General features: G+C 44.6%; 2 protein-coding genes across 5 annotated transcripts in view; one reads left to right on the top strand and one right to left on the bottom strand.

Annotated features, from left to right (window-relative positions):
• Positions 1–27,494, top strand: part of CEP83 (centrosomal protein 83) — a 185,531-nt gene that overhangs the window by 143,884 nt on the left and 14,153 nt on the right. Inside the window, exon 20 of one of the 3 annotated variants that reach the window (XM_033221054.1) lies at positions 17,508–19,421. The exons of the other annotated variants lie outside the window; for them this stretch is intronic. The gene's annotated coding sequence lies outside the window, so the exon portion shown is untranslated. Of the gene's footprint in view, positions 1–17,507; positions 19,422–27,494 lie in introns of those variants that run through there. 3 annotated transcript variants of the gene reach the window in all.
• The window catches only part of PLXNC1 (plexin C1), a 161,656-nt gene that overhangs the window by 4,374 nt on the left and 129,788 nt on the right, over positions 1–27,494 (bottom strand). The window contains exons 22-28 of one of the 2 annotated variants that reach the window (XM_033221042.1): positions 23,826–24,003; positions 21,109–21,212; positions 9,023–9,077; positions 6,060–6,091; positions 5,857–5,964; positions 4,484–4,647; positions 2,214–2,361 (exon numbers count right to left, since the gene is read on the bottom strand). In XM_033221042.1, coding sequence (XP_033076933.1) covers positions 2,214–2,361; positions 4,484–4,647; positions 5,857–5,964; positions 6,060–6,091; positions 9,023–9,077; positions 21,109–21,212; positions 23,826–24,003 — 789 coding nt within the window. Of the gene's footprint in view, positions 1–2,213; positions 2,362–4,483; positions 4,648–5,856; positions 5,965–6,059; positions 6,092–9,022; positions 9,078–21,108; positions 21,213–23,825; positions 24,004–27,494 lie in introns of those variants that run through there. The other variant, XM_033221044.1, reaches the window with a different exon arrangement.

Genomic DNA, 27,494 nt, shown 5'->3' on the forward strand with positions numbered 1-27,494 from the left:
AGATTTTCCAGCTTGTCCCTTTTATTTCATTAGATTATAAAGATCTTCCAGTTTCTTCAAGGGAACACATGGTCATTAGTATTGGTGGCTCTGATGTGTGATTTTGCAAAGGTTCCCTGGCAGTTTGAATGTTTCTACATAATTATAACAGTTATATTTAAAAATTAAATATGATTTTATTTTTAAAAGTCATTATTTTTCACAAAACTTTAAAAAATTCTACTCAGGAAAGATAGGTAAGTTAACGATAGGGCTGATGTCCCAGTCCATGAGGCTGAATCAATGCTTGATGAATCATTCTGAAGGATGCCTAGAGACGGAGATATTATTGAGATTTTCTCATTTGTCAAATTTAAGTGGAACCCAGAAATCATGCTATCATTCATTCATTCAGTAAACATTATTAAGCAAGCACTGGAGCAGGCATTGAGAGTACAATGATGAAGACCAGTGACTGCCCTTGAGAAGCTTACAATCTAGTTGCAAAGACAGATTTACGAAGTGCTTACTATGATACAAATAAATAGCAGCAGGAGTTGACAAAAAGAGTTGGATAAATCAGAAATCATAATTCGCTACTTTGTGTGGTTTCAGGCAAGTCTTGTAACCTCCCAGAACATCAATTTTCTCATCTATAAAATGAGGGTAATAATAACTACCTTATTTGGTACTTGTGAGGATTAAGTGAAATGTGTCACGAACATAATTCATAAATAACTGTTTTTAGTGTGAATAAACATTTAAGTGCCTTTGCAGTGTGCTGCATGCTAAGATGAACTTTGTTAGTCAAATGAAGAAAGTACTGTAGGAAATACATTGGGGAAGTTCACAAAGTAGGAGTATTTAGACTGATCGGAGTCTCCTACAGTTTCTGGTCATTAGGAAATTATGTTTGTTGAATGAATAAAATGTTTATGATGAATGAATGGGGAGGATTTTACTAGACAGAGGGATTGTGAGACAGGAAAGATGAGCAAAGGGGTGTGAGAACAAGTTCATGAAAAGTAAAAGCTATAACACAGTGGGTATGTGGAGTGTGCAAGAAAATAACGAGGCCAGCAAAGAGGGCTGAAGCCCATCAGAAAGCACTATGTTGCACTGTGAAGACTTTAGCTGGTAGGTGGTAATGGGAAATATTTTCAATTTTTAAGAAGCAGACTGACAACATCAGATTTATGTTTTAGAAAGATTACCTGAGAGAGAGTGAAAAGGAAAAGTTTAGGGGATAGGTAGACAGCAGGGGCAAGGACCCCAATTAGGAAGCAATTATTATCCCAGTAGGGATGGGATGAAGGGATAACGCTAAGTGATAAGGCTAAGTAAGGAGGAGGGAGGGACAGACATTTGAGACAGAAGTGAATGGTAAACAATAGTTTGGGGATAGAGGTTGGAAGGAAGAGGAGTGAATCAAAGATAACGTTGAGGATGCTACCTTGAGAGACTAGGCAATGCTAGGGAAGACAAAAGTAAAAACAGGTTTGTTTTGCAGAAATACTGATGATAAAGAGTTTAGATTACGACTGGGAGTCTGAGGCACCTACGGAACATCAGTCTCCATTCATTCCAGGTACTCTTAAAGTCCTACCCAAGAACTCCTCCTCAGTGTTCAAAGATCTATTAGGCACAGATATTACTCAGTTTCGTATATTTTAGAGCGCTCAAATAAGACCAAAACATCTCTTTCAAAGTTTGCTCTGTATTTTTATCTTTCTTTGCGTTCTTGGGATCAGCAAAGAAAACCATAGGAAAACAGTACTCATGCTTTGATTAGAAACAGACAAACTGGTATTGTTAGAAATCTCGGGCAAGATTTTCTGTCCCATAAGCAATGTGTTATATTCAAATAGGCATTTTATGTATATTCAAATATAATTGATTTAGGCAAATTTCAATAGTTGCATATTTTGGGTTAACAGTTTATCAGTGTCCATAGAATGTTTTTCTAGGAAACAAAACGCATACTTTGTGATAAAGTTTTTCACAGGAAGAATTCTGCAGTCAGGTGGGGCTAATTATTTTGTTTTTCCCTTTTAAAAAATTAGATTAAAAATAATGAGACAGATTTTAAAGAACAGCAAATTTACAGTGGCCCTTGCTATTTTTTTTTAGCTGGTGTAGTTTAGACCAATTGTTTGTTATTTGAATGCTTATCAGAAAGACAAGTGTGTCAAACTCATAAGACTCATACAGGAAATACTCAAGCTGGACCTTACCTTCCCTAGTTGCTGCTCTGTGAGAGAAAATGCATCCATGAATGCCTGGGCAATCACTGACAAACAGCCGTCTATGTGTGGCGTCTTCTTAATGTCAAAGACAAACTGAGGGTTCTTCAGGATGTTTACCCAGAAGCGAAGAGGAAGGCTGTTCAAAGAGAGAATAATCTCTTTTCAAATAGGGCCACTCATGAAGCCAATGGTCTGTTTATCACAGTTTTTAAACGAGTGTTTTTGTCCTTGTTATTGAAGTATACAACTCTGCTTAGCCAAACAACCGATAGAAGCTCACTTGGAAAGAACAAGAAAAGGTTAACTGCCAGAGCTACTGAAGAGGAGGATAGAGGAGGGTAAGTTTGAAAGTGGCCATGGACAAGAATTTTCTCCAGATAGCTCTTGATTATATATATAATCTCTCTCACCTGGATTATTTCCCGTCTCCTGAGAGTTTGTTCTCGCCCATCAGCAGTCCTCTCAACACAGAATCAGACTATGTCTCTCCTCTGCTCCAACCTTCTGAGGCTCTCCATCTCCCTCTGGATAACACCCTGCACGACCTGGCCCTCTGCCCTCCTATCCCACTGCTCCTCACCGCACTCATTTCATCTCTCCTGTACTCCTTGCTGTTCTTCATGTGGGCCAAGCAAGCATGCGCCTCACAACTTGTGCTCTTGGCATCTGTCTGCCTGAAACTTTCTTGCCTCAAGTAGTCTCATGGTTTATGCTCTCTCTTGTTTCAAGACTTGGCTCAAGTGTCACCATCTCTGTGAGGCCTTCTCGGATCACCTAGTCCTGACACATACTAGCCTCCTTTGCTACTTTCTCCACTGCACTCATCATCTGCTAATTGTACTACTGTTTACATACTGCAGTTAGTGTCTGTCCCCAGCTATTAGAATGGGACCTGGACTTTCATCTGTTTTGTGACTATATCTCCAGCACCTAACTGCTTGGCCCATAGTAGGTACTCAAATACCCAAAGATGAACTTGGGACTGGTTCAGAGTCCTTCCATTATCTCCTTTTCAACTCTGGCCTAGCTAATTATCTCCACCATATGCTGCTGGGTCTCCCAATAGCTTTACTGTCCTGGCTGCTGCCCTGCTCAGATGCCATAATCTTCAAGGTGGAATGGTGGCCCTCAACTCCCAGGCTTGATGTGGGAGTGGTTGGGAGTGGCAGGGACTGGACATAAGAGGCTAGAACAGGCTAGGGGCAGTGGCTCACACCTGTAATCTCACTACTTTGGGAGGCTGAAGCAGGAGTATGGCTTGAGTCCAGGAGTTTGAGACCAGCCTGGGCAATGTAGTGAGACCTCATCTCACAGAAAGTTTTAAAAATTAGCTGAGTGCAGTGGCATGCTCGAATTCCACCTACTTGGGAAGCTGAAGTGGGAGAATTACTTGAGCCCAGTAGGCAGAGGTTGCAGTGAACCGAGATCCCACCACCGCACTCCAGCCTGGGCAACGAGAGTGAGACCCTGTCTCAAAAAAAGATGCTAGAACACAGGAAGAGAAGGGAGCAAGCCAGTGTAGAGAATTGGGATAGATCTGGATTAAATGGGAGATTAGCCCTAGAGCTCTGAAACTTCAGCTTTTGATACTCATTTAAAGTGACCTGGCTGCCTTCAGTGCCTGGAAAGCCTTGGGCTTGCACTGAGAAGTTCTACTTCATCATAACTCTGAGTCTTATCTGGCCCATGCACGCAGCATTTCAAAGAGAGATCATGAGCTACATTTCTTTACTGAGGAGGCAAAATTTGGATGCCTTGCCTGTGCTTAAGATAAAATATTAAAATACAAAACAAAACACAGACTTCTGGCTAATTATCATAGTATCTGAGTACTGCACTTGATAAAATAAAAAAAAACTGTATACAATGAGTATAGACAGTTTGGGACTGCAAAGTAACTGATTAGTAACCAAAAATGGTTTATCATAACATTTTCTCTAATGCAAAAATGATATAAAACCACAAATATTAATTTCTCATTCTTTGCTGGTCAACTTAACATTTGAGACAAAGTCTTTATCATGCACCAAAGATAATAGTTTATCTTCAAGAATAGGATTCTTGGCACAGGAATGGTTTCCTTTATTGTTTAAAAATAGTAACAGAATAAGAAACTACTTTGACATGATAGCTTACCGAGCCCAAAGATTCTGATATAGAGATAAATGAATCCTTCTGTAACTATCTATGTCTTTTTTTTTAGTTAATATTTCTGTCCCAGATTCTTGAAAACAGGCAATAATCACCTACATTCCCACCTGTTTGTTTTCCAAATATGTACGACGTCAGGATCTGTGATTTTTTTGTTTTCAGCCTGGGCGTCCAAAAAGTCAAAAAAGTATTTTATAGCAAATGGAGCTCTGCTGTTGGGTAAACTCCAAATGCTTCTAAAAAGTTTTTCAAGCACAGAATGAATTGCCACCTGAAAGACAGACAACATCAGATTTGGGAGATTAAAAACTGTGGTAGTGGTTTGGAAAATGTAATAGCAAAATCTAATCCAAATTCAGGGAAAATAATGTGTAAAACAGGGAAAAACAAACTGAAGAGAAAAATGTAAAATTGTCAAATGAGGCCAGCGCTCACAGTATGGGACAAAAGTCCTGAAAATCCATGCCCAGGTTTAGATTTGGTTCGTAAGCTTCTTGCTGATAACAACATTGTTTAGTCAACTGGGAGGACATCTCAGAAATCTCTAGCAGTTGAAATGTCAGTTGTAGGGCTGTTTACATAAACCAGGAACCCACAGATATTTGGCTTTTATTAGTTATGTTCAGCCTGGAAAAGCTCAAGTGATGCTGCTCTGTTGCCAGAATTTTTCCTGTTGCATATATTTCTATCATAAGGTTTTATTGTGTACTTTCCAAAGCATTTGAGTATTTTACAAAAGCCAAATAGGCTGAGCTCTATGGGACAGCTGAGAAAATCAAGAGGCTTGGGCTGTCCTCTGCCCACTAAACAAATCTCCTAAGCTCTAAGCAGATTCTTTGTTATAATCTGAAGAAGCATGCCCATAAAGTTACTGGGGCCAAGTGTAGATAATAGCATTTACAGTGCTCATCATTCCAGAGGGGGAGAAAAAAAAGATCACCACAGACTTCTGTTAATTCCACTAAAAGCCAGATAAAGTAAAATTTGCTCCCAGTTTGGTATTCCACCGGCTTTCACATCTGACACTTTTATGTGTGAGCAGAATTCTTAATTTTAAAATGAAAAACAAAAATCAGTAAGATTTACTAGGTTTATAGCCATTGACCCTTCCCATCCTCTTCATTTTATTTGCAATTCAAAAAGGGAGTTTTATTGCACATCTATAATAAGTAAACAAAAAGGAATAATTATGCTGTCAACCTAAAAAATAACAATAATAGTGAAATGGTGGGGAAAGATACTGAGAACAATATTAAATCTCTGACTGAAGATACTACAGTACAAATTTGTAAAGTGCTGTTATCTTTATAGTGTATAAAAAGAAGAACGGGGTAGGAAGTGTTTACAATTTAAACTTTCATTTTGCTTTGCTAGAAGGCACAAGGGATTTGTAACATTTTCACACCTCAGTGGAAATTAAGTCAAACATATCATACACCCCCTAGGTAGCCATAAAGTGCTCCCAGAACAGTAAGTGTACCTTGGTCGACAGCAGCTTTGTCAGATACATTTCTTTTACTTTGAACTTGTGCTTCCCTCGATGTCTCTTTCCTTGCACATCTTGGAATGCTTCCGAATCTGGTAAAATCTGAAGGGAAGACAGCAGAAGCGTTACCCAAGGAGACCATCCATGCTACAGAAGGCATGCAATTCAGCGGTGAGCACAAGAAAGCCTGAACTCACCAAATGGCAGTGGTCATCTGAGTATTCCACATCTGAACGCCAGAGAAAGAGGGAGAGAAAGCAGTCCATTAAAAAAAAGCCAACCATGAGCTAATTGGTCTTCTCATAAAAAGCCCCATTTGTGCTATATACTGAAGTTACTTGAGCTTTTTGACTTGAGCTACATTTTTCCCTCTGCTGCATCTTAAGATCTTAAGAACAGCGTGAAGATGGGACAGGCTAGGGATTGGAGGGGGAAGTCGATTCCCTAGTGATCTCTGATCTCCTGCTGGTAGGAGAGACTCAAGCCTCATTCATTTAACAAATGTACCTAGAGCACCTCCTATGTGCCACGGACTACTGGGCATATAGCAATGAATAAGACCTAGCTCCCACCCTGATGAAATTTGCATTCTAGCCAATGAGAGACATCAAACTTCTAGGTACACAATTATAATTGTGATAAAGGTTATGAAGGAGAATTATACGCTAGGAAATTATCTAACAAGAGACTAAATCTAGTCCAGGAGTTTTTGAGGAAGGAATGTTTGAGCTGAATCTAATGAAGAGATAGAGTCAGCTAGGCAAATTGCAGGGAGGCCCAAAGGGAGGAAGGAGGTGACCCTTTCTAGGATCCCAAAGGACAATGAGGTGGTGCTCACAGAGCAAGCCGAGAGTAGTGCAGAGTGAGGAAATGTGGCTGTAAAGGGTAAGGGAGTGGTAAATGGAGGGAAGAGAGGAAGTAAAGCATTTGATTTGTTTTAAAGTTGAGAGAGGCTCAGTGGCTCACATCTGTAATCCCAGCACTTTGGGAAGCCAAGGCAGGAGGACTGCCTGAGCCCAGCCTGGACAATATAGCGAGACCTCATTTCTACAAAAAATTTTAAAAATTATCTAAGCATGGTAGCACACTCCTGTAATCCCAGCTACTTGGGAGGCTGAGATGGGAGGATCATTTGAGCCCAGGAGGTTGAGACTTCAGTGAGCCATGATTGCACCACTGCACTCCAGCCTGGGCGATAGCGAGACATTGTCTTAAAGATGAGAGAGACTAGCACATCTTGAAATGCTAATGGAAAATGGGGAGTAGATGGAGAGGGAAAAAAAATACAGGTGAGAAAAGAGATTACTGGTAGTATAAGGATAGAGAAGGTTGGAAAGGATGATGGAACCCAAAGCACAGGTGAGAGACTGGCCTTGAATGGAAGAAGGTCAGCCCATGAGCATCAAGGAAAAAGGCAGGTGCAGGTAAGGTTGGTAGGTTTGGTATTGGCTGTTGAGGGACTTCTGATTTGTTTTCTCTGTAAAGAGTGCAGGGTGAAGTTATCTGCTGAGAGGAGAGCTGTGTGGGTCAAAGCTTTGAGGAGAGAAGGCAGACATTATGGACAACACAGAGATGAGCTGCCCAGAGAAACCCAATGAGAGCAGGCTGTGTGGAGGGCCCTTGTCAAGTTGGGCACCGTGAACCATAGTGACCCCCAGTGTGCCATTATGTGCCTTTCTTCTGTGGCTCCCTAGCTGTAGGGTCAGGAAAAGATAATCGTTGGGTTCATCCAGGGTTGGGATTTTGACAGAGGGGCTAATGATAGGACAGAGGTACAGGAGGTTCAGAGTATTAGCAGGATGATAAGATGGTGGCTCTCAGTTGCAATGAATGGGAACTAGTAGCAGTGCTGACTGACTGGAGGGCCCACGAAGAGATCCAAACCTAAGATTCTACTATTCAATCCCCAAATAACAGGCTCTTCAAAAGGCCCAATCTTTGAAACCTAAAAACCACAGCTCTTCCACTTTCCAACACAAAGACACCATCCCCCTTAAGCTGGAATGACAGCAGCTCTGCAAGATGGCTTCACCACAGCCCCATGTAGTGATGGAAGGTGGGTTTCCCCAAAGGAGTCCTACCCAATTATCCTGTCTGTATAATCAGGAGCCCCACATTCCGTTTGCACTGACCAGATGCTCCCTGCTTTTTTTGTTGTTGTTGTTTGAGACAGAGTCTTGCTCTGCCACCCAGGCTGGAGTGCAGTGGCCGGATCTCAGCTCACTGCAAGCTCCGCCTCCCGGGTTTATGCCATTCACCTGCCTCAGCCTCCCGAGTAGATGGGACTACAGGCGCCCGCCTCGTCGCCTGGCTAGTTTTTTGTATTTTTAAGTAGAGACAGGGTTTCACCATATTAGCCAGGATGGTCTCGATCTCCTGACCTCGTGATCCGCCCGTCTCGGCCTCCCAAAGTGCTGGGATTACAGGCTTGAGCCACCGCGCCCGGTCCCATTCCCTGCTCCTTCTAATAGTGAATCCAGGAGTCAGGAAGCCCTACCTCTGGCTGTGTGTGTGAAAGGAGCGTATCTGGTAGGAGCTCAGAACTTTTCCAAGGGCTGAGAGCTGATTGTCTTGACTGGGGTATAATTTCTCTGGAGACAAACCTGGAACAGGAATTTCCTGCCCCAGGGCTATCAGGGAAGCAGAAAATCACTTTAGAGACCAGCCTATTGACTTTCCCATAAAAGTTCCCCCGTTAGTTGTCTCTCTTCAATTTCTGGGAATTTTGCAAGTGCTATCACAGGAGACTTGGACCTTCTAAGTGGATTATCTTGTTTGTTCAGCACTTGCTGCGGGGCTGTGTGATGATTATCTGTACTCTTCCCTCTCAGTTTGCCAGGGGGATCTCCTCTGTTAGCCCCCATCCTTCTAAAGGGTTGGAAAAAAGCTATGAGATTCTGCCCTGAGCTTAGGGCTATAAAGAGGCAGCCACTTCCTCAGTGCTGGGCAGTCCAGGCCAACCACCATTTATAGTTTCCTTTCCTTCTTGCAGGGATCACATTCTTAGGACTGGAAAGAGATCAAAATGGTTTGTCTCAGCTTTCAGAGAATTACATAGCAACAACTCAGTCTCACCTTTGTGATGATACAGCTGAGAGACAAAAAGCAGTACTTTATGAAGCTGGGTGAGAACAAAATGTTACAATATTATATTGGTTACCTGAAGTAAAATTTGCTATCTTCTTAAAGACTTTTATAGTGGATCCATTCGATATCTGAAACCAAAGATAAAAGATATATGAGTTTTCAAAATGTAATGGATTTCTCAACTTCACCCAGGAATTAGATGGCTGGATGGATCTTACATGCTCTCACTTATTAAATCATATTTATCAAGAATTACTAAGTTCTGGGCACTGCGCTGGAGGCTGGGACTAAATGACAAGCAAGACAGTCTGTCTGTCCTCAAGGGGCTCATGGTCCTGTGGAGGAGGCTGATGAGGCCATGGGAGGCAGTAGGGTAGTAAGCAGAAGGTGGAGGCCAGGACCCTGTGGGACAGACAGAAGGTGGGTGAGCCCTGGAAGAGGGGAAGACTGAGCTTTGTTAGGACATTCCCCCCAATTCTCAGAGGCCAGGAAAGACCTAGGCCAGTTTCATTTTTTGAGGTTAAAAAATTGTTACTTGCTGTGGACTGAAAGTTTGTGTCTCCTCCAGATTCCTTTGTTGAAATGCTAATCCCAGTGTGATGGTATTAGGAGGTAGGGCCTTTGGGAGGCTAGGTCATGAGGTTGGAGCCCTCATGATGGGAATAGTGCCCTTATAAGAGACACCAGGGCCGGGCATGGTGCCCCACTCCTGCGATCCCAGCACTTTGGGAGGAAGAAGAGGATCACTCTCAGGAGTTCTGAGACCAGCCTGGGCAACATAGGGAGACCCCTCTCTACAAAAACATATTTAAAAATTAGCTGGGCACATTGGTGCACACCTGTAGTCCCAGTTACCTGGGAGGCTTGGGTGGATAATCACTTGAGCCCAGAAATTCAAGGCTGCAGTGAGCCCTGACTGTGCCACTCTACTCCAGCCTGGGCGACAGAGTGAGACCTTGTCTCTAAACAGAGTAGGAAAAGGAAGAGACAGCAGAGCTTGCTGGTCCCCTCTGCTTTCCACCACACAAGGATACAAGACGATGGCTCTCAGCAAACCAGGAGGAGGGTCCTTACCGAGCTACTAGTACTTTGCCCTGACTGTGAACTTCCGGTCTCTGGAACTATTAAGAAAGAAAGGTTTAAGCCACCCAGGCAATGGTATTCTGTTAAAGCAGCCCTAACTGACTATGACACTACTCTATTAAGAAATGCTGAAACAGGTTTTCAGAAATCGTGGTATATAAAGTTGGTGTCTACCCTATGACAGAGCCGTTTCACATGTAGGTCTTTAGTCCACAGAAATAAGTATAAATCCTGATAGGGAGCTATTTGTAATTGTCCCAGACTGGAAACAACTCAAACATCCATCATTAGAATAATTTCGGGCATATTCATACAACAGATTATAAAGCAATGAAAATGAGCAAACTACTGTTACACGCCACATGGGTAAATCGTACCATCATAATGTTGAGCAGAAGAAGCTCGACAGAAAAGAAAGTATACTGAATGATTCTATTTACATAGAGCTTGAAAACAAAAAAAACCCCAAACAGTCAAAACTATCATGTTAGATATTTGGAGAAGAGAGCAGCAGTAGTGATTAGGAAAGGCCAGAAGAAGGCTTCTATTTTTTGACATGGGTGGTAGTTTCAGGATGTGCTCACTTGGTGATAATTCATCCAGCAGTACGCTTATAATTTTTTTTTTTCTGTAGGTATATACAGGTTGAGCATCCCTAATCTGAAAATTCAAAATATTCCAAAATCTGAAACTTTCTGGGTGCTGACATGGTGCCACAAGTGGAAAATTCCACACCTGATCTCATGATAACATGTCACAGTCAAAATCCTATAAAAACTTTGATTTGTGCACAAATTATATAAAATTACCTTCAGGCTCTGTGTATAAGGTATTTACGAAACATAAATAAATTCTGTGTTTAAACGTGGGTCCTGTCACCAAAATATTTCATTATGTATATGCAAATATTCTAAAATCCAAGCAAATTCCAAAATCTGAAATACTTTTGGTTCCAAGCATTTTGGATAAGGGATATTCAACCTGTGACATTTTTTCAAAAGCTTGTAAAAATCACAAAATTTGCATGTACTTTTTAATAAAAGCTTTGAAATTTAAGCATAACGTGTGGGACATGCTTAACTTTTGCTAATATTAAGTGTGCAGTTCGATGGCTATTCACATTAAATATATACTGACATAACCACCGCCTTTATCAAGATATAAAATATTGCAAGGTCCTGAAAAGTGCTCCCATTGTCCCTTCCGAGACAGTGACCACCCCATCTTCATCCAGAGGTGATTACTTTTCTGTCTTCCATCACCATTTATGAATTTTGCCTGTTCTTGGATATCACGTAAATAGAATCATACAGTAGTACTGTGTCTAGATTTTAAGGGTCAATATAAGGTCTATGACATTTATTCCTGTTGCAACTACAAGTAGTTCATTCTTTATTACTATGTATTAGTTCATGTAGTATCAATATAGTACCAAAAATTGGCATACAATAAAAGGAAAGAATTACCGATACATGCTACAGCATGGATGAACTACAAAAACATGCTAAGAAGCCAGTCACAAAAGACCACATATTGTATGGTCCTATTTATATGAAATGTCTATAAAGATGGGAGCAGTAGACACGAGGGATTCTAAAAGTGGGAAGGGGGTAGGGGCAAGGGCTGGAAAACTTCCTTTTGGGTACCATGTTCACTGTCTGGGTGATGGGATCAATAGAAGCCCACACCTCAGCATCATGCAGTATACCCTTGTAGCAAACTGCACATGTACCCACGAATCTAAAACAAAAAACAAGAATATATGAAATGTCCAAAACGGGCAAATCTATATAGATAGATTGTAGATTACTGGTTGGCTAAAGCAGGGGTGGGTGAAATAAGGAATGACTGCTAATGAATTCAAGGATTCTTCGGGAGCGATGAAAATGTTCTCAAATTAGATTGTGGCAATGGCTGCTCAATTCTATAAGTATACCTGAAACCACTGCATTGTATACTTTAAACAAATGAGCTTTATGGTAATATAAATTATATTTTGGCTGGACACAGTGGTTCATGACTAATCCCAGCACTTTGGGAGGCCAAGGCAGTAGGATTGCTTGATCCTAGGAGTTCAAGACCAGCCTGGGGAACTCAGATCTCCATCTCTCCCCACCAAAACAAACAAAACAATGCTGAACATTGTGGCACATGCCTGTAGTCCCAGCTAAGGCAGGAGGATGGCCTGAGCCTGGGAGATCAAGGCTACAGTGAGCCATGACTGTGCCACTGCACTCCAGCCTGGGCAACAGAGCAAGACCCTGTCTCAAAAATTATGCTTCAATAGAACTGATAAGAATTGCCACAGATTTTAAATGTATACATTTAACAAAGAAAGTCCCCTGTATATATTGCTTCTTTTGGAGTTAAAGTCAAGCGTTCTCACCTGAGACCTTTTGGGACCATGGAGACCAGGGTCAAGTGGCTCTACAGTGCCCCTCCCCCACACCCTGATGGGCACTCCCAAATCCCCAGGCGAGGAAGTGCCCTTCGGGCAGAGGGGGACAAAGATGCCAAGATGCTAGGGGCAGGCCTGGCTCTGTGGGAGGAGGGGCTCATTCACAAAATTACAAGAAAAAGGGGTGGCAAGGAGGAGGTGGGTCAGAGATCCACAAATCCCCTTCATTCTGGAGGACTGACCCTGTCACTTCTGAACCTTATCAGCTAAGTGACTTTTCCCTCCACTCTGAAGCTCCAGAGCTGTTCTCAATTCTAATATTAATTTGGACCTGGCCTTCCCAGTTTGGAAAGAGTGGAAACCTAGAATTTCTCTTCTGGCCTGATGCACACTGGTTATCACAATGTACAAGCCCGCCTAGCCAGCACCAAAGGATTCAAACCTAGTCTCCTTCAGGTTGCACCCATAGGGAGGAACACAGAGCAAGAGCCAGCCCTCAAGAGGCCCTCAAACACAGCTGTCCAGCCAGCTGTGTCCAGCCAGCCGCTAAGTTTAGTCCAGAGGCCTCCAACTGCTGGTGTGCATGATATCTTGGTGGTGGGGTGGGGGCAGCACTAGGCTGGGGCCAGCTGGGGCCATCAGACCTCTGCAGTGTCTCCAGCAGGGATTCTTAACTCTTAGTGAGCTCTTCGACTCTGCTCCTACTACCGAGCATCCTCTCCTTGTCCCCTTTAGCTATTGTTTGCTGGCTGATTTTTCAGTTCTCCTCCATATTTGATGCAATTAAAGCAAATGCTCTACGCAGGCACCCCCTTAGCAATACTCAGACACTGAGTTTATGAGAAGCTTTAAACATAGTTACAAAATTCCTCCCCACGAAGAGCTGGATATGCTCTGTTTCTAAGCCAATAAATATCCTTTTATAAAAGGAAGCTGGTGATTCATTCTGGGTAATTGTCAAAGAATGAATCCCAAATGTCTCCCATTGAGTGTTGAGCCAATACTTCACTACTGTCAGATGCTTTGTTTTGCCAAAAGCGAGCACCCTTACTCTATAATCACAAACACCGCGGATGGGCCTTCTGATAAGGAGCGCTGCCAAAAGTTCAAATGTGTCTTCAAGAGCTGGCAACAGGCCGCTGCTGGTGCTGTGCTCAGGCATTAAGATAGCATAGACACAGCTTGTACCAAGGAAATTTTACTCTGAAATTATCTCCCAAGAGCAAGTGTAGAAGCATTTTATTAGTGGATGAGTGTTGTGTGTGTGTGTGTGTGTGTGTGTGTGCATTTCTAACTTTCACAGCTGCTCTAGAGCTGGAACATTTCCCCCATGTGACACTTTAACACGATTATAAAGACAGAAAAATAGTTTATTTACAGATGTTTGTGGGGGAAAGGTTTCCGTTTTCTTTTTAGCACAAGTCAGCTGCTGCTGAGGTAAGGACAGAAATGCCTTTTTGAAAAGTGCCCTGGAATGCAGAGTGTTAAAAAGATGATGCCGTTTGTTCCATCTGAGGAGCTCCAAATGCTCTTCTAAGAGTGACTCATTAATCGTCCCCTAGTCCTGTGAGGCAGGGAGCATCCTCTGGGCCCCTACTTTAGGGATGAAAACCAAATTAAATCAAAGAAAGATTAATGTCACTAGCTGGATCTGCAGCAGGATTGTTTTTCCAGCCCAGAGCAGAACTGGTACGCACGGCAATTTCAAATTAAATTCCTTCCAGTCTCACAGTGTTCTAAGATTCAATGTGACAACAGGCGATTCCCCTCCAATCATCAGTGGAGGGGAATTGGGGCCACCCCATGTTAGAAGTGTCAGAGATGGACTGTAGACTTTCCCATCATTAGAATGAGGAGTTGTAACCACTCAGGGAGAAACAGACCCATATCAACAACTTAAAGTCATTTCTAAAATAAACAGGAGCTACACATCTTCCAAACCATTTGCAAGTGAAGGTAAGATTTCTTTATAAGATACCATGTTTACGGCATAACTTAGAATTCCATGAAAAGAGATTTTCTAGAAATGTAAGGTTGAACTTATGTTTAACCTTATGAAACTACTACTTTTGTAGGTAAATATGGTCACCTACTGGCAATTTCATATGGCTTCACCTAAGAGAAATGCTAGCATTGTAGCTATACATTTTATGAAAAATTATGAATACGTTCTGAATATTGTGATAATTTAAAGAAAAAAATCTAAAAACATGATAATCAAATCACCACACAGAAAGTCTGACTGAAATCTCTCATTCCTGAAATCACCTTTTCTGCTGAAACAATATTATGTGAAAACAGAATTCTATTCCACATCCTGTCCCAGCAGCCACACGCCAAGACTGCTCTCCCTCCGTCAATATCGTCTTCTCCCTCAGCTCTTCTCACTGACGCCCCAAGGTTGGAAACTGATGAAAACAAAATCTTGTTTATCAGGGGTTGAGGGATAACGTTGCCGAGTCCTTCAGCACAGGGGTTCACCAGTGCATTGGAAGCGGCCATCAGAACGTCCTCCACAGGCTGGTCAAATCACACAGAAGGTTCTGGACACCCAGGGGAGGGCTTACAGGATGCTGGAAACCAGAGAAAATGCCACAGGGCTCCTGCTTCTCTCTTGTTTACTTGAAATTAACCTTCAGGCCACTAGCCAGCTCCCTCTGCGGACTATTAGTGATAACCCTGAGACTGTCTTCCTCCTGAGGGAGTTGGGCCGCCAAGAATGTGTGGGAAACTGCGAAACCCTGAACACTTAAGACTCGAGTGATCCCATTGGGTTGGGGTTGTCGGAGCCCAGATGCCTGAGAGAGGCCTCCCTTTGGATGAAAGTAACTGTCATCTTCACAGACTGCTGGCCAAAAAGAGGGTTAAAGTAGAAGTAGGGAAGCATTTTGATAAACTCACAGACATGAGATTCGCCCTGGGATTTTAAGAGAAGTTACCCTTTATGAATTGGACATCAGAGAATGTAACTACCAGGATTTCTCCTCAATCAGGGCCAGCTCTCTAGCCAGGCTGCCTCGGAGGTTAGGAGCATGGGCTGAAAGCCTGGATTTGGGGAAGGTATCCCTCAGGCCCTGTGCAGAGCCCCAGTCTCTAGAGTGCTTATTTCATCTGCTTTCAGCCTTGAGGCATCAGTGAAGGAGCTCTATGACTCTGGCCAAGTTTCTTAGCCTTCCTGGGCCTCAGAATGGCGCTGATAGTATTCACCTCATGGAGCGGTAAAGAAGATGGAAAGAGCTGCTATTGGTCAAAGCCCTAGAATAGTGCCCAGCACATGAGAAGCATTATATGTGTTAAATGAATATCTAAAGACATTCACACTCCAGCAGACCTTTAGTGATTGTCCAGTCCCTTTTAGTGTCACAGATGATGGACTTGACTAGAAGGATTGATGACCTTACTTAACAGACCCTTTGGGACATTCCTATGAGTTTTAAATATCTTTTGAATTACAAATTTGTTAGCAGTGACCACGTCTGCATTAGTACACATCTGTTAACGACAGCAGTTAAACAACTCTTCTGCCTCTCAAAACCTTGCAGCTCAGAACTAGAAGTGTGATCTTTAGAGAAAACTTCCTGCCCAATGCCTGTCCTGCACGCTCGCCACTACTCCACAGCAGGGTGCAGGTGCGATAACTCGGCCCAGCCAAAGGTCACAGCAGGGTGCGAGTGAGATAAAGAAGGCTGGACCCCAGAGAAACCACCCTGCCACAGTCACAGGGGACGAGCATGCCCCACTCCCTGAACATGCAGGTGCACGTGCCCCAGACCCTGTTGGCACCAGAGCAAAGCACAGTCCCCTTCATAGTCAACGCACACAGAATGACATCCAGTTAAGGAAGCGCGCTGGGAGGGTTTAATTATAGGGGAGAAAGACTCCTCTGGCTTCATGTGTGAAGACACGCTTAACCCTTTGTCTGCACATGACAGAATGACACGAGCAGAAATGCATCCTCCTCTGTGTTCATCAGATGGAAAATGGGAGTAAGGAAAGCACCTGCCTCCCAGGGTTTTTGTGGACATTAATTGAGCTAATACGCGTGAGCAGTGCCAGGCACTGGCTGCCATGGTTATCGTCACGGAAAGCAATTCCACAGTGCTGGGGGTTGCCAAGGGTGTCAGCCAGTAGGTGACAGGGACCTGCCAGCAATGTGGGGCTCTGGGGGCTGCATCTAGTCCATGAGATGCTGTATTTTTGTCGTGCCCTCAGATCCCATCTAGAAACCTGTTCTTCAAATGTGCTGAGAGTAAATCATTCAGAGGAGACCAGCTACACTGTGTTTGCCCTAAGGACAGACAAGGAAAGAAGAAACAGGCTGGCTCTCCAACAGCAGGGACTTTGTTTAGATAGTAGGAGGAACTGGCCGTCACTACAGATTAACTTTAAAACCTAACTAATTTGGACTAATTGGAGGGAGGTGAGTCTCATTTACTTAAAACTCTGAATTAGACCCTATTTTTAAATGAAAAAAAATTTTTTTTTTTGCTTTTAAGCACATACAGTGACTCAAACTAGGGTACTTTAGTAAGTGAATAAGACTGATAATTAGCATCTTGTCTCTTTGGAGGGAAATGCTAGTGCTCAAGAGAAAATTTTTTCTTTAACGAAAGGGTAAAAGCAAACTTCAGCCCAGCCCTGTCAAATTACTCCCAAATTTTGAGTCTGCGGAGGCGCTGCTTAATCAAGTATAGATGTAGGTGGCTGAGGGTGGTGGGGGATGATTTTCTCCAAGCAGGCTTTAAAAAAACGGGGCTTTTGAAGTTGTCCAGGCATAGAGAACACAGAGCCCAGTGACCTCCCATTTCCTTCAGGCTCTCTGGTTTATTTGCCTTATGGCTTAGCTTTTTAAACATAAGGAGAATCCTTTAAGCCCTCATGTCCTAGGCCTGTCATTTATTACCACCATGCAGCAACACTGGCGTATGAGGCCAATAAATCATTTGGACGGGAAGTGACTACAGGCCGGATTAATTTCATTATCATCCTTAAGCAGATAGGTGTCTAGCACGGCCGATGTCTGCAGTGAAGACCGATGTTCTATCTCTCCTGACAGGCTTTCCCCCTTGCTTTGCAGACAGCTGTGCTGGTTCTTCATTCTCCCTGCTGGAGAGACTTGTCCTGCCTCCTCCTATTAATGGCAGTGAGTAGCCCCATCCCCTGCCTCTGCGGCCCACCCCATGCCCCACGGTGGCTGAGGGATGCTGAGAGGCCTGGCGGGAGGCACAGCTGAGCAAGCCAAGAACTCCAGTCAGCAGCACCAGAGGAGGGCCTTGGAGGCTGTGTCCCCTCCAAACTCGCCAAGACAAGCCTGCCACCCAGACACAGGGAGAGGTGCTGGCCTGCAGGTCTGGAACCCTGAACTGATGCCATGATAAGCACTTCCACCCAGCAGGGCAGCACCTCGACTCTGACCTCCTCCTGGCCATTACCTTCCCTCTGGGTCTGTGTTTTTCCAAACACAGCCAAAGATGCCCCTTATTCCTGAGCCCAAGAATACACACTTTTAGAAAACTCCCTGGGGAGTTTTATGACTTCCAGAAGCTAAGAACAACTGCTCTTAGCAAGATGATTCCCGGGTTGGCAAGTCTGAGCTATAGGAGAGTGAGCACAGGGGCAGGTTGCTAGCCTGCGACTTTCTCTCTAGACTCCCTCTAGCAATGCTGCAGGGGCAGCACCTCCTTAGTCATCACCCAACATAACCACTTCCAAACCGGGTGACCCACTCAGCCAAAAAGCCCAAGGATGGGTGCTCTCTATCCCTGGCCATTGTCTAAGAAGCTCTGCTCAGGAAGAGTCTCTCTCCTTCCTGGGCGAGGGGAGAACCTGGCAGAGTCCTAGGTCCTTCCTGGTGCAGACCTGTCTCCCTGGGACTGTACAGCTGTGAAAAACGGGGGGTGCCTACCCTCCCAGTGTGTTGGTGAAGCTGCTGCTCCTCCTGTCTTCTCCATCTCTAGGAAAGCACCTGCCTCCAGGCATCTGCACAGTCATCCCCAACTGACATCCTTGGCCCCACGCACCCTCGTCCTACTATCCCTCCCATCCACGTGACTGTGGTGTCCTCCTCCTGAGCATCCAATTCCATTTGTGTGTCTGTGTCTGTCCAGAGCCACTGCATTATTGCTGGACAGCACCAATCCCCACCAGAAATCCATAGCTTCTAATGGGGCTCCCTATTTCCAGGTTTGCACCCCTTCTATCTACATCTCACACACAGCCCCAATCATTTTCTGAAACACTAACCTCCCTGCTTCAGGACCTCCCATGGCTTCGCACTGTTCTTGGGCTAAGACTCAGAACTCTTGAAGAGGCTGCTCCCATCTGTGTGATCTGCATCTTCCCTGCTTGCCTCCCTGCCCCTACATCTCGTAAGAGGCCGCAACACAGACTGGTTTAGTCACAGACCCTACAGCCAACTATCCAGGCCCGAATCTGGCCCTGCCACTGACTAGCTGTTACCAGACCTCCCGAGCCTCACTGTACCCATCTATAAAGTGGGGTTAATAATAGGACTCATAGGACTGTTATAGGATAGAATGGGGCGAAATACTGAAACCACCATTGCAAAACTATAACAGTGAAAGACATCTGAAAGGTGAACAGTGAACGGCATCTGAAAAACACCTTTCAGATGCCGTTCACTGTTACAAGACAGTGAAGCAGATGTGTTAGAAGACAGTGAAGAGATTTGACCTAACCAACTCCATCTTGCGTCTAACCTCCAAGCTGCCCTTGCTTATCCCTGGGTGTAGACTGAACTTTGGGAGGAACTTATAGTTTAACACAAAGACAATGACAGCCCTTTTCCAAAACCTCCTCCTTGCCTGGGGATTAGACTGCCTTCATAGGACTAACAAATTAGCCACAAGATTGGTATTATGGTTTAGGAATCATGCAGCTGGAGGCTATAAGATTCTGACTCTCCCCAGATTGCTCCTGGGGATAAAATCACTATTGTAAAACCTAAGACCAGTGCTTGAGATATTTTGCAGACCCTGCTTTTTTTTTTTTTGACATGCAGTCTTGCTTGCTCTGTTGCACAGGCTGGAGTGCTGTGGCACCCTCTCAGCTCACTGCAACCTCCGCCTCCCAGGTTCAACAATTCTCCTGCCTCAGCCTCCCAAGTACCTGGGATTACAGGCGTGCACCACCATGCCCAGCTAATTTTTTGTAATTTTAGAGATAGGGTTTTACCATGTTGGCCAGGCTTATCTCAAACTCCTGACCTCAAGTGATCTGCCCACCTTGGCCTCTCAAAGTGCTGGGATTATAGGCGCGGGCCACCATGCCTGGCCCAGAACCTGCTCTTGATGGCTCAGCTGGTAACACCCAGATCAATAAACTGGCTCATCTGATCTTGTGGCCCCCACCCCAGGAACTGACTCAGCACAAGAAGACAGCTTTGACTCCCTATGATTTCATCTCTGACCTGACCAGTCAGCACTCCTGGCTCATCTGGCTTCCCCCAACCCACCAAGTTGTCCTTAAAAACTCTGATCCCTGAACGCTCAGGGAGACTGATTTAATAATAAAACTCCCATCTTCCGCACAGCCGAATTACTTTATCTCAATTCCTGTCTTGATAAATCAGCTCTGTCTAGGCAATGGGCAAGATGAACTCATTGGGCAGTTACATTACAGGGACATGCTGGAAACAGTACGTGGTGTGGTATAAGTACTTCATAAGCACTGGCTGTAATCAGCTGTCACTGCCCTCCTTCCCCCTCGCCATTGCCCCTCTCAAGTTTTGGCTAGTCTAAGACGCATGCTCTCCCTTCCTTGCTGGATGTGCCTGCACCCTAGCTCAGTCTGGCTAAATTCTCCTCATTGTTTAGGTCTCAGCTCAGTCCTAACCTCCTCCAGGAAGCCTCTTGGATTTTCCAAGTCACATAGCACTGTTACACACAAGGTGTTGCCTCTTTACTTGTCTCTCCCTCCTTTTCTGCACCCCTTCCCCAGGGCTGCAGGCTCTGTGAGGGCAGGGACCTGGTCTTTGCTCCTCTCCCATGCAGCCCCAGCTCTTTTCACAGAGTGGATATTCAGCAAAGATTCAGATAATACTGCTAAACAAGTGAACCCCAGTATCCCAGTGTGTTCAGGAACCTTCCCTGCCTCCTTTCTCATTATGTGCAGGTTTCTCTGGCACTCAGATCTCTGAGAAGTCACGTGCACCCCTCACCGCCCTCGGCACTCACCCAGTATGTGGGTTAAGAGGCCAAAGGAAGTATCGCTCAATATTGCAAACAAACAGGAAATTTAGAACTTCTTCAGGAAGAAAGGACTTACACAAAAGGTTACAAGGCCTACTGTGAATGTTGTGGAGGGAGGCGAGGCTTGGGACTTCCAGGGCTTTGTTTAGCATCAGCACACTTGGCACCCAGTGGAGGCTAAAGGATAACTCTTCTCTGGCTTTCCTAGGCACGTGCTGAACCTCCGGGTGGAGAGAGTTCAGGAGATAGGAAAATCATAGCCTTCTGAGAAGGGAACACCAAGTACACTGTGAGAGCCCTTCATGGGCTTGTCTGCACAAGCAACAAAAGAAAACTTCAACCCCAGACACAACTGATCTGCAAGTTATTCTAGGAAATGGGTGGGAGTCCTGGATGTTTTAAAAGAATGTTCATGGGACTAGGATTGGGGATGAGGAAGGAGACATGGGGGTCAAGTCTTGCTGTTACCTCATAGTGGCCAATGGTGTTTAGCTTGGTGATTCCATCTTCAAGAATCACAGAGGAACTGTCGATGTCCAGAAGTTCTTTCTGTCGTGTGCCCACTTGAAGCTCTGAAAAAGAGCATTTTGTTCCTTTTTAGAGTTTTAAAATGCTACCACTTTCACAAATTTACGGATAACTAAAACTTGAATAAAGTGGTAAATCTTTGTTTGAAGGTGTAGAGATGTATCAGCCAGACTAGTAGCCTGAGTTCTGAGTTCTGTTGTTTTTTTGTTTGTTTAGGGCTGTGATGTTTCAAACCACTTTTTCCCTGATAAGCCTGGAAGTAAAGCCACTGAAGACAAAATAATGCATTCTATGAGGGACTAAGCTCTTCAACAAAAATTCCAGAAGCAAATCTGTATATGCTCACACTTGTGTGCCCACATTCACAAAGAGAGGCATGATACGAACCATCTCTGTAGGCTCCTGTTTGGGGTGGAGGGGGAGGCATCAGTGTGCAAACGTCCCAGCACCACAGGGTGCAGACTGTCTGGCCAAGGCTGCCAACCTGTGCCTAGGTCAGAATGTGGTGCACAAATGTGGTTTTTCTTTTTTTGGAACCTGCATGGTGTTTATTATTTTACTGTCAACTCAGTGCCAACATTTAAAGATTAAAAGATTGCACATAGGCTGGATGTAGCAGCTCAGGCCTGTAATCCCAATACTTTGGGAGGCTGAGGCAGGGGGATTGAGGCTAGGAGTTCAAGACCAGCCTAGGCAACATAGTGAGACCCGTCTCTATAATTTTTTTTTTAAAGTTTTTAAGTTGCATATAAAAAACTGGATATCTGATTTCTTTAAAAAAAAAAAATCGAACAGTCTAACAACACAATCTGCGGTCCACATGGCAATCACTGAAGCAAATGGCACTGTCCCCTTGGATGGCGAGTCCTTTCCCATTAAGTCAAGCTCCACTGCTTTCTGTAGTCCCAGGTGGCTGACACCCCTTATGTATTTTCTGCCCCTTTGGGCATCTGCATTTTTGAGCCTCTGCTGTAAGAGCTCCAAGCATAGCTGCTTCTGGTGTTGGATTTCTTTTTTTTTTTTTTTTTTTTGGAGACAGCGTCTCCCTCCATTGCCTAGGCTGGAGTACAGTGGCGCAACCTAGGCTCACTGCAACCTCTGCCTCCCGGGATCGAGCAATTCTTCTGCCTCAGCCTCCCGAGTAGCTGGGACTACAGGTGTGCACCACCATGCCTGGCTAATTTTTGTATTTGTAGTAGAGACAGGGTTTCACCATGTTGGCCAGACTGGTCTTGAACTCCTGACTTCAGGTGATCTGTCTGTCTTGGCCTCTCAAAGTGCTGGGATTACAGGCATGAGCCACCACGTCCAGCCTGGTGTTGGATTTCAATACAGTTGATGGCTTTGCCTCGGAAATCAGCCCTGGAGGTAGTCTGGGAAATCAGCAGGCATGCAGAAGCCTGATACGGCGGACAGGCTGTGTCCCCAGGCTCCCTGTTTGCTCTGCTCCTTGCCTTCCTACTTTAGGAGGCAAGGGACACCCAAACTCAGGAAAAGAGTAAGAATGCTGCTACCTGCTCATCAGCGGCAGGACCAAGACTGTTGGGCGGGGTATGCCCATGTCTTTTGTAGTGAGAGCCACACATTTGCAAGATGTATGCTCAGGGCAAGGAAGTTGGGGGTCTGGGGTCGGGGTCATGGTTTCCTGGCTGGGGCTCCCCCTTTGATCCTGTATCTAACCAAATGAGCTAAAATAGTCCTCAAGCGGCTCAACAGTCACCCAAGGAAGGAAGCAGAAGAGGGGTGCCTTAGCAGCCCTACTTTCTTTAAAGCCAGATCACCAAGTTGCCCCACATTTGCATGGTCTCAAACTTCCAAGACCCTGCCTCAAAGCTTTCTCAATGGCCTTTTAGCAGGGGGCTGGACTGGGAGGGCCAAGTGGGAAGATTTTAATTGTCTGCTTAGTCAAGGCCTATAACTGTATATCAAGGGGAGGTGAACCTCGTTACACTGTCACCACCATGATTTTATTCTTCATTTCTGTCCCATTATTTGCTATAAAATCCCACGACAGTCTCCTGGGAGGACTGCATGGAGCTCAACTTTAAAATGTTGATGAACATTTGAGTGAAGTGGGGCCCTGTTAGCTTGCTCACGCATATGCTCTCCTTTGCAGTATACCAATAGAGCCCGAAAATGAATTCACAGCAGATGCTGCTGCACACTGGGGGAGGACGGAGCATATACTTAATACAGGATGCGATTAGCAGAGGAAGATGACCTTTCTAGCAGGCTGGAGTTAACACCCAGAGTCTGAGCCACCCACTAATGACACGCTCTGTATCACAACAAACAAATCAAATGCCAATGTGAAATGCAACACACGCAGAGGGCACCGTGTTGACACCTTTCTGTACTTCGTGATGCAAGGTGATTCCGTGCGAGCTCAGGGTCTGCAATCTCATGAATCTGATTTACAGACATAGTATTTAAAAACAACAACAAACCCCGCCATCTTTTAAGAACTGTGCTTCTTTCGAAGAATCAGGATGCCCATGAGAGAGCAAAGCAGTCTCTTGGCCCCTAGACATGCCCTCTAGGAACAATCTGGCTGTGTAAGTGTCACTGAACGGAAGCTGGTGGGGGTAAGGAGGGAGGGCAGGCAGGGAGGGAGACTCATCAGGGCCTGGGACCACACAGCTCCCGCACTGCCTTACCAAGACCAATTTCATTAAGCTGAAGTCCATAAGGAGAACCATTTTTGCTTAAGAATGCTTGGAAAATCTTTTCTTTGGCTTGGCCTATGGTGTCACAGTCGAGAACATTGACTGAAATATTCCGACAGACATCTGCACTCTCGTTTTCCGGGATTTTTTCGAAGACGACGTTTAATGCCTGCAAGAATACAAACAGATTTCCAAGTCTATTAGATAATTGCAATCTGAAAGGCATTTCATAAAAGACACAAACCTTGGCAAGTCCCACTAATACCTCTGATGGCACATTAGCAAACACTGTATTGCATTACACTACTTTCATCTTTTCTCCATAATCCATTCTTTTCAGGGATAATGGAAAGGAAAACAGAAAGTTAAAACTCTCATTATAGAGCAAGCATTGAGTAAATATATCTGAGAGTAAAATATATATATATATACACACACATAAATAGTCTAAAAATGGTAATTTGGTGATTTCTAATTTCATCCTCAAAAGAAAAAGAAAAAAAGAATTGGAAGGGTTCCACAGTAGATGAGGCAGATTGGTGATTATCTTTTTTATTAACAGGACCACAGAGTCCCAGAAGTGAAGTTCTAGGTGACAGGAAAGGTTATGAGGTCCCCATATTGACCACATCAAAGAGATCGCTTTTTTTTTTTTTTTTTTGAGATGGAGTCTTGCTCTGTCACCCAGGCTGGAGTGCAATAGTGCCATCTCGGCTCACTGCAACCTCTGCCTCCCGGGTTCAAGCAATTCTCCGGCCTCAGCCTCCCAAGTAGCTGGGATTACAGGCACATGCCACCACGCCTGGCTAATTTTTGTATTTTTTCAGTAGAGATGGGGTTTCACCATGTTGGCCAGGCTGGTCTCAAACTCCTGACCTTGTGATCTGGCCACCTCAGCCTCCCAAAGTGCTAGGATTACAGGTGTGAGCCACTGTGCCCAGCCCACAGAGGTCACTTTTTAAATATGCAGCATTAATTACAGGAATACTCATCTACTCTACTCTCAACATCCTCAGTCAGATGGTTTCCCCAGGCCTCATTAAAGCACTGAGATCCCCACCCCATACTATGATTCTCGCATTAATTACTTTACATTTCAGCACTATTACTTAACGTTTTGTCAGTTAACATTCTCCCACTGCAGCAAAACTTCAGAATCAGACTAATAGGGGAAGTAAGGCCTTTGTGCACATGTGAAAACACAGAACTAGGGAATATTTCAAAATGAACTGAAAAGCAATTCCAAGTTTACTTTGTCTAAAGAACAAATAGATCTAAAACAACCAAGTTTTACCTGATACGTACCCTCACAGGAATTGATTCAGGGAAGAGCTAAGAATATTTTGCAAATAGCATAACATAGCAGTTTAGATTCTAATGCACCTTGGTAATCACAAAGTCAGAAAGGCTTCGGTATGGTGTGAAATGCACAATTATTTAATGTTTTGAACCTGGCTTAATAAGGGAATGTAAAATGATCAAGTAATGGGAATTTTTGTTTGTTTGTTTTGTTTTGTTTTGTTTTGTTTTAAGGAGCAGAGAGTTTAACAGGCAAGAAGGAAGGGAGAAGACAGAAGAAAGATGCTCCCTCATACAGAGACAGAGGGAGGGGGGCTCCAAGTCCTGTGGACACCAGCCAGGTATATATGCAGAGGCTGGAGGAGGCAATGTCTGATTTGCATAGGGCTCAGGGGAGAGATGAAAACACAAATATGGAAGATAGGAACCCTCAGGCCTACCTCAACTTAAAAATGGGTGTAATAACAGTACCAGCCTTCTAGCATTGTTACGGAGATTAAATGTGATCATGCATTCAAGGGCTTAGCACAGGGCCAGGCTGCTGGGAAAGGCTTGATGATAATATCGGTAATAAAACCTGTTACAATTATTATTGTTGGTATTAGTATGCACTCATTTGCACACAGATTCAGCCCACATTGAACAGCTAGGACGCCCACTCCACGCTTAGTATCTCCAAGAAGGAGGCTGCCAGCAATGAACCCAGTGGACTCCTGGCTTTCATCCCAGCCCACCCCAAGCCAGCTGGGTGACCTCTGAGCCCATCCCTAACCAGCTGGGTAACCTCTCTGTATCTTGCTTTCTCATCTGCAAAGAGGGCATAACAGCAGTAACTGCATAGCTCTTAGAACAGCGTCTGGCACGTGAGCCCGTGACTTACGGACCACTGACGTGGATGTGGGGCTTCTGAAATTTCGGGAGGTTCTCAGGGGTGTATCTTCCCTTTAATGCTGCTATGGTCTGAATATTGATGTCCCCCTAAATCCAGGTATTGAAATCCTAACTCCCAAGGTGATGGTACTTGGAGGTGGGGCCTTTGGAGGGGATTAGATCATGAGGGCAGAGTCCTCATAAATGGGATTAGTGCCCTTATAAAAGAGGCCCCAGAGAGCTGCCCTGCCCTTTCCGCCATGTGAGGACCCAGCAGGAAGGCACCATCATGAGAAAGGGGCTCTCGCAGGACACCAGCTCTTGATCTTGGACTTCTCAGCCTCCAGAACTGTGAGAAATAGGTTTCTATTATTTATAAGCCACCCAGTTTATGGTGTTTATAAAGAGCTGAGACAAACACCACTAAATCTTGCCCTTATAATCCTGTTGATAATTATGCAAGAGTAAATTTTGTTCTGGTCTCAACCAAATGATTAAAACTCCAAATCGGTGGAATCTGAACTCTGAGGTTAGCTGGTGATCTCTGTCTGGCCTGTATGAGTTTCCCTCCTACAACAGAGTCACTCCCTTGCCTGCTCTCAGAGAACCTTTGTGTTCTGGGCCAGCCACCCACTAGGAAGGGATTCAACGGCCTGTCTGCTCACAAACAAGAAACAAAAAATACCAGACAGGAGAGAAGGCAGGGAGCTGGTGGGCAGAGTATCTGGAAGGAACCCACATGTGGGGCCTCACACCCAAGCCCTCTCCTCGTCTCCCATTTCTAGAGATGTTTCCTGGGGCCTCTGGGACCAGATGCTCTGCCAAACACATTTCAAGGCCTATTTCTCTGAACCCTCGCAACATTCTGGTGCAGGAGGTTGTAGTATTATTGCCATCCCTGTTGTAGAGTGAGGGAACTGAGGCACGGAGGGGCTGAGTAACTTGCTCCAGGAACAGCTCACCAGTGGCAGAGCCAGGAATTGAAGCCAGATTTGCCTAACTGCAGAACTGGTGCCACAAACCCCTCAGCTATGCTGTCCCCGCTTTACCACCCATTCTCCCTCCCTCCTCCTGGTTCCACCTACAGCCCAGGGGCCCTCCTGACCCTCCAGAAACCCTGGCTTAGCCCAGGCTGTAAGCAATGTCCTAAGCTCAATTCCCCACCCCAGTGGGAGGGGTGGGTGTGAAGGGGTCAGTGCCGGTCCCACCACCTATGGTCTTGTTGGGGTCTTGCCTTATTTCTCTACAAGGTGATCTTCTCATGGTGGGGGTAACTGCAGTTAAGCTACTTCACAGGTGTTTCTAAAGCGAAAGATGAATGGGAGGCACCTTTTAATCAGAGCTTCAGCAATCCCAGCTTGTTTAATAGTTTTATAAATATTTGTGAAACAGCATTCTATTACTACCTAAAGGGCACTATTGTCTTCAACAAAAACACCTTTTTATGGGCAATACATGTTCTTTTTAAAAACATCACCAAAAGGAAAAAAA

Source organism: Trachypithecus francoisi, unplaced genomic scaffold (assembly GCF_009764315.1).
Source record: "Trachypithecus francoisi isolate TF-2019V2 unplaced genomic scaffold, Tfra_2.0 Lachesis_group11, whole genome shotgun sequence".
In the NCBI taxonomy this organism is placed as follows: Eukaryota; Metazoa; Chordata; class Mammalia; order Primates; family Cercopithecidae; genus Trachypithecus; species Trachypithecus francoisi.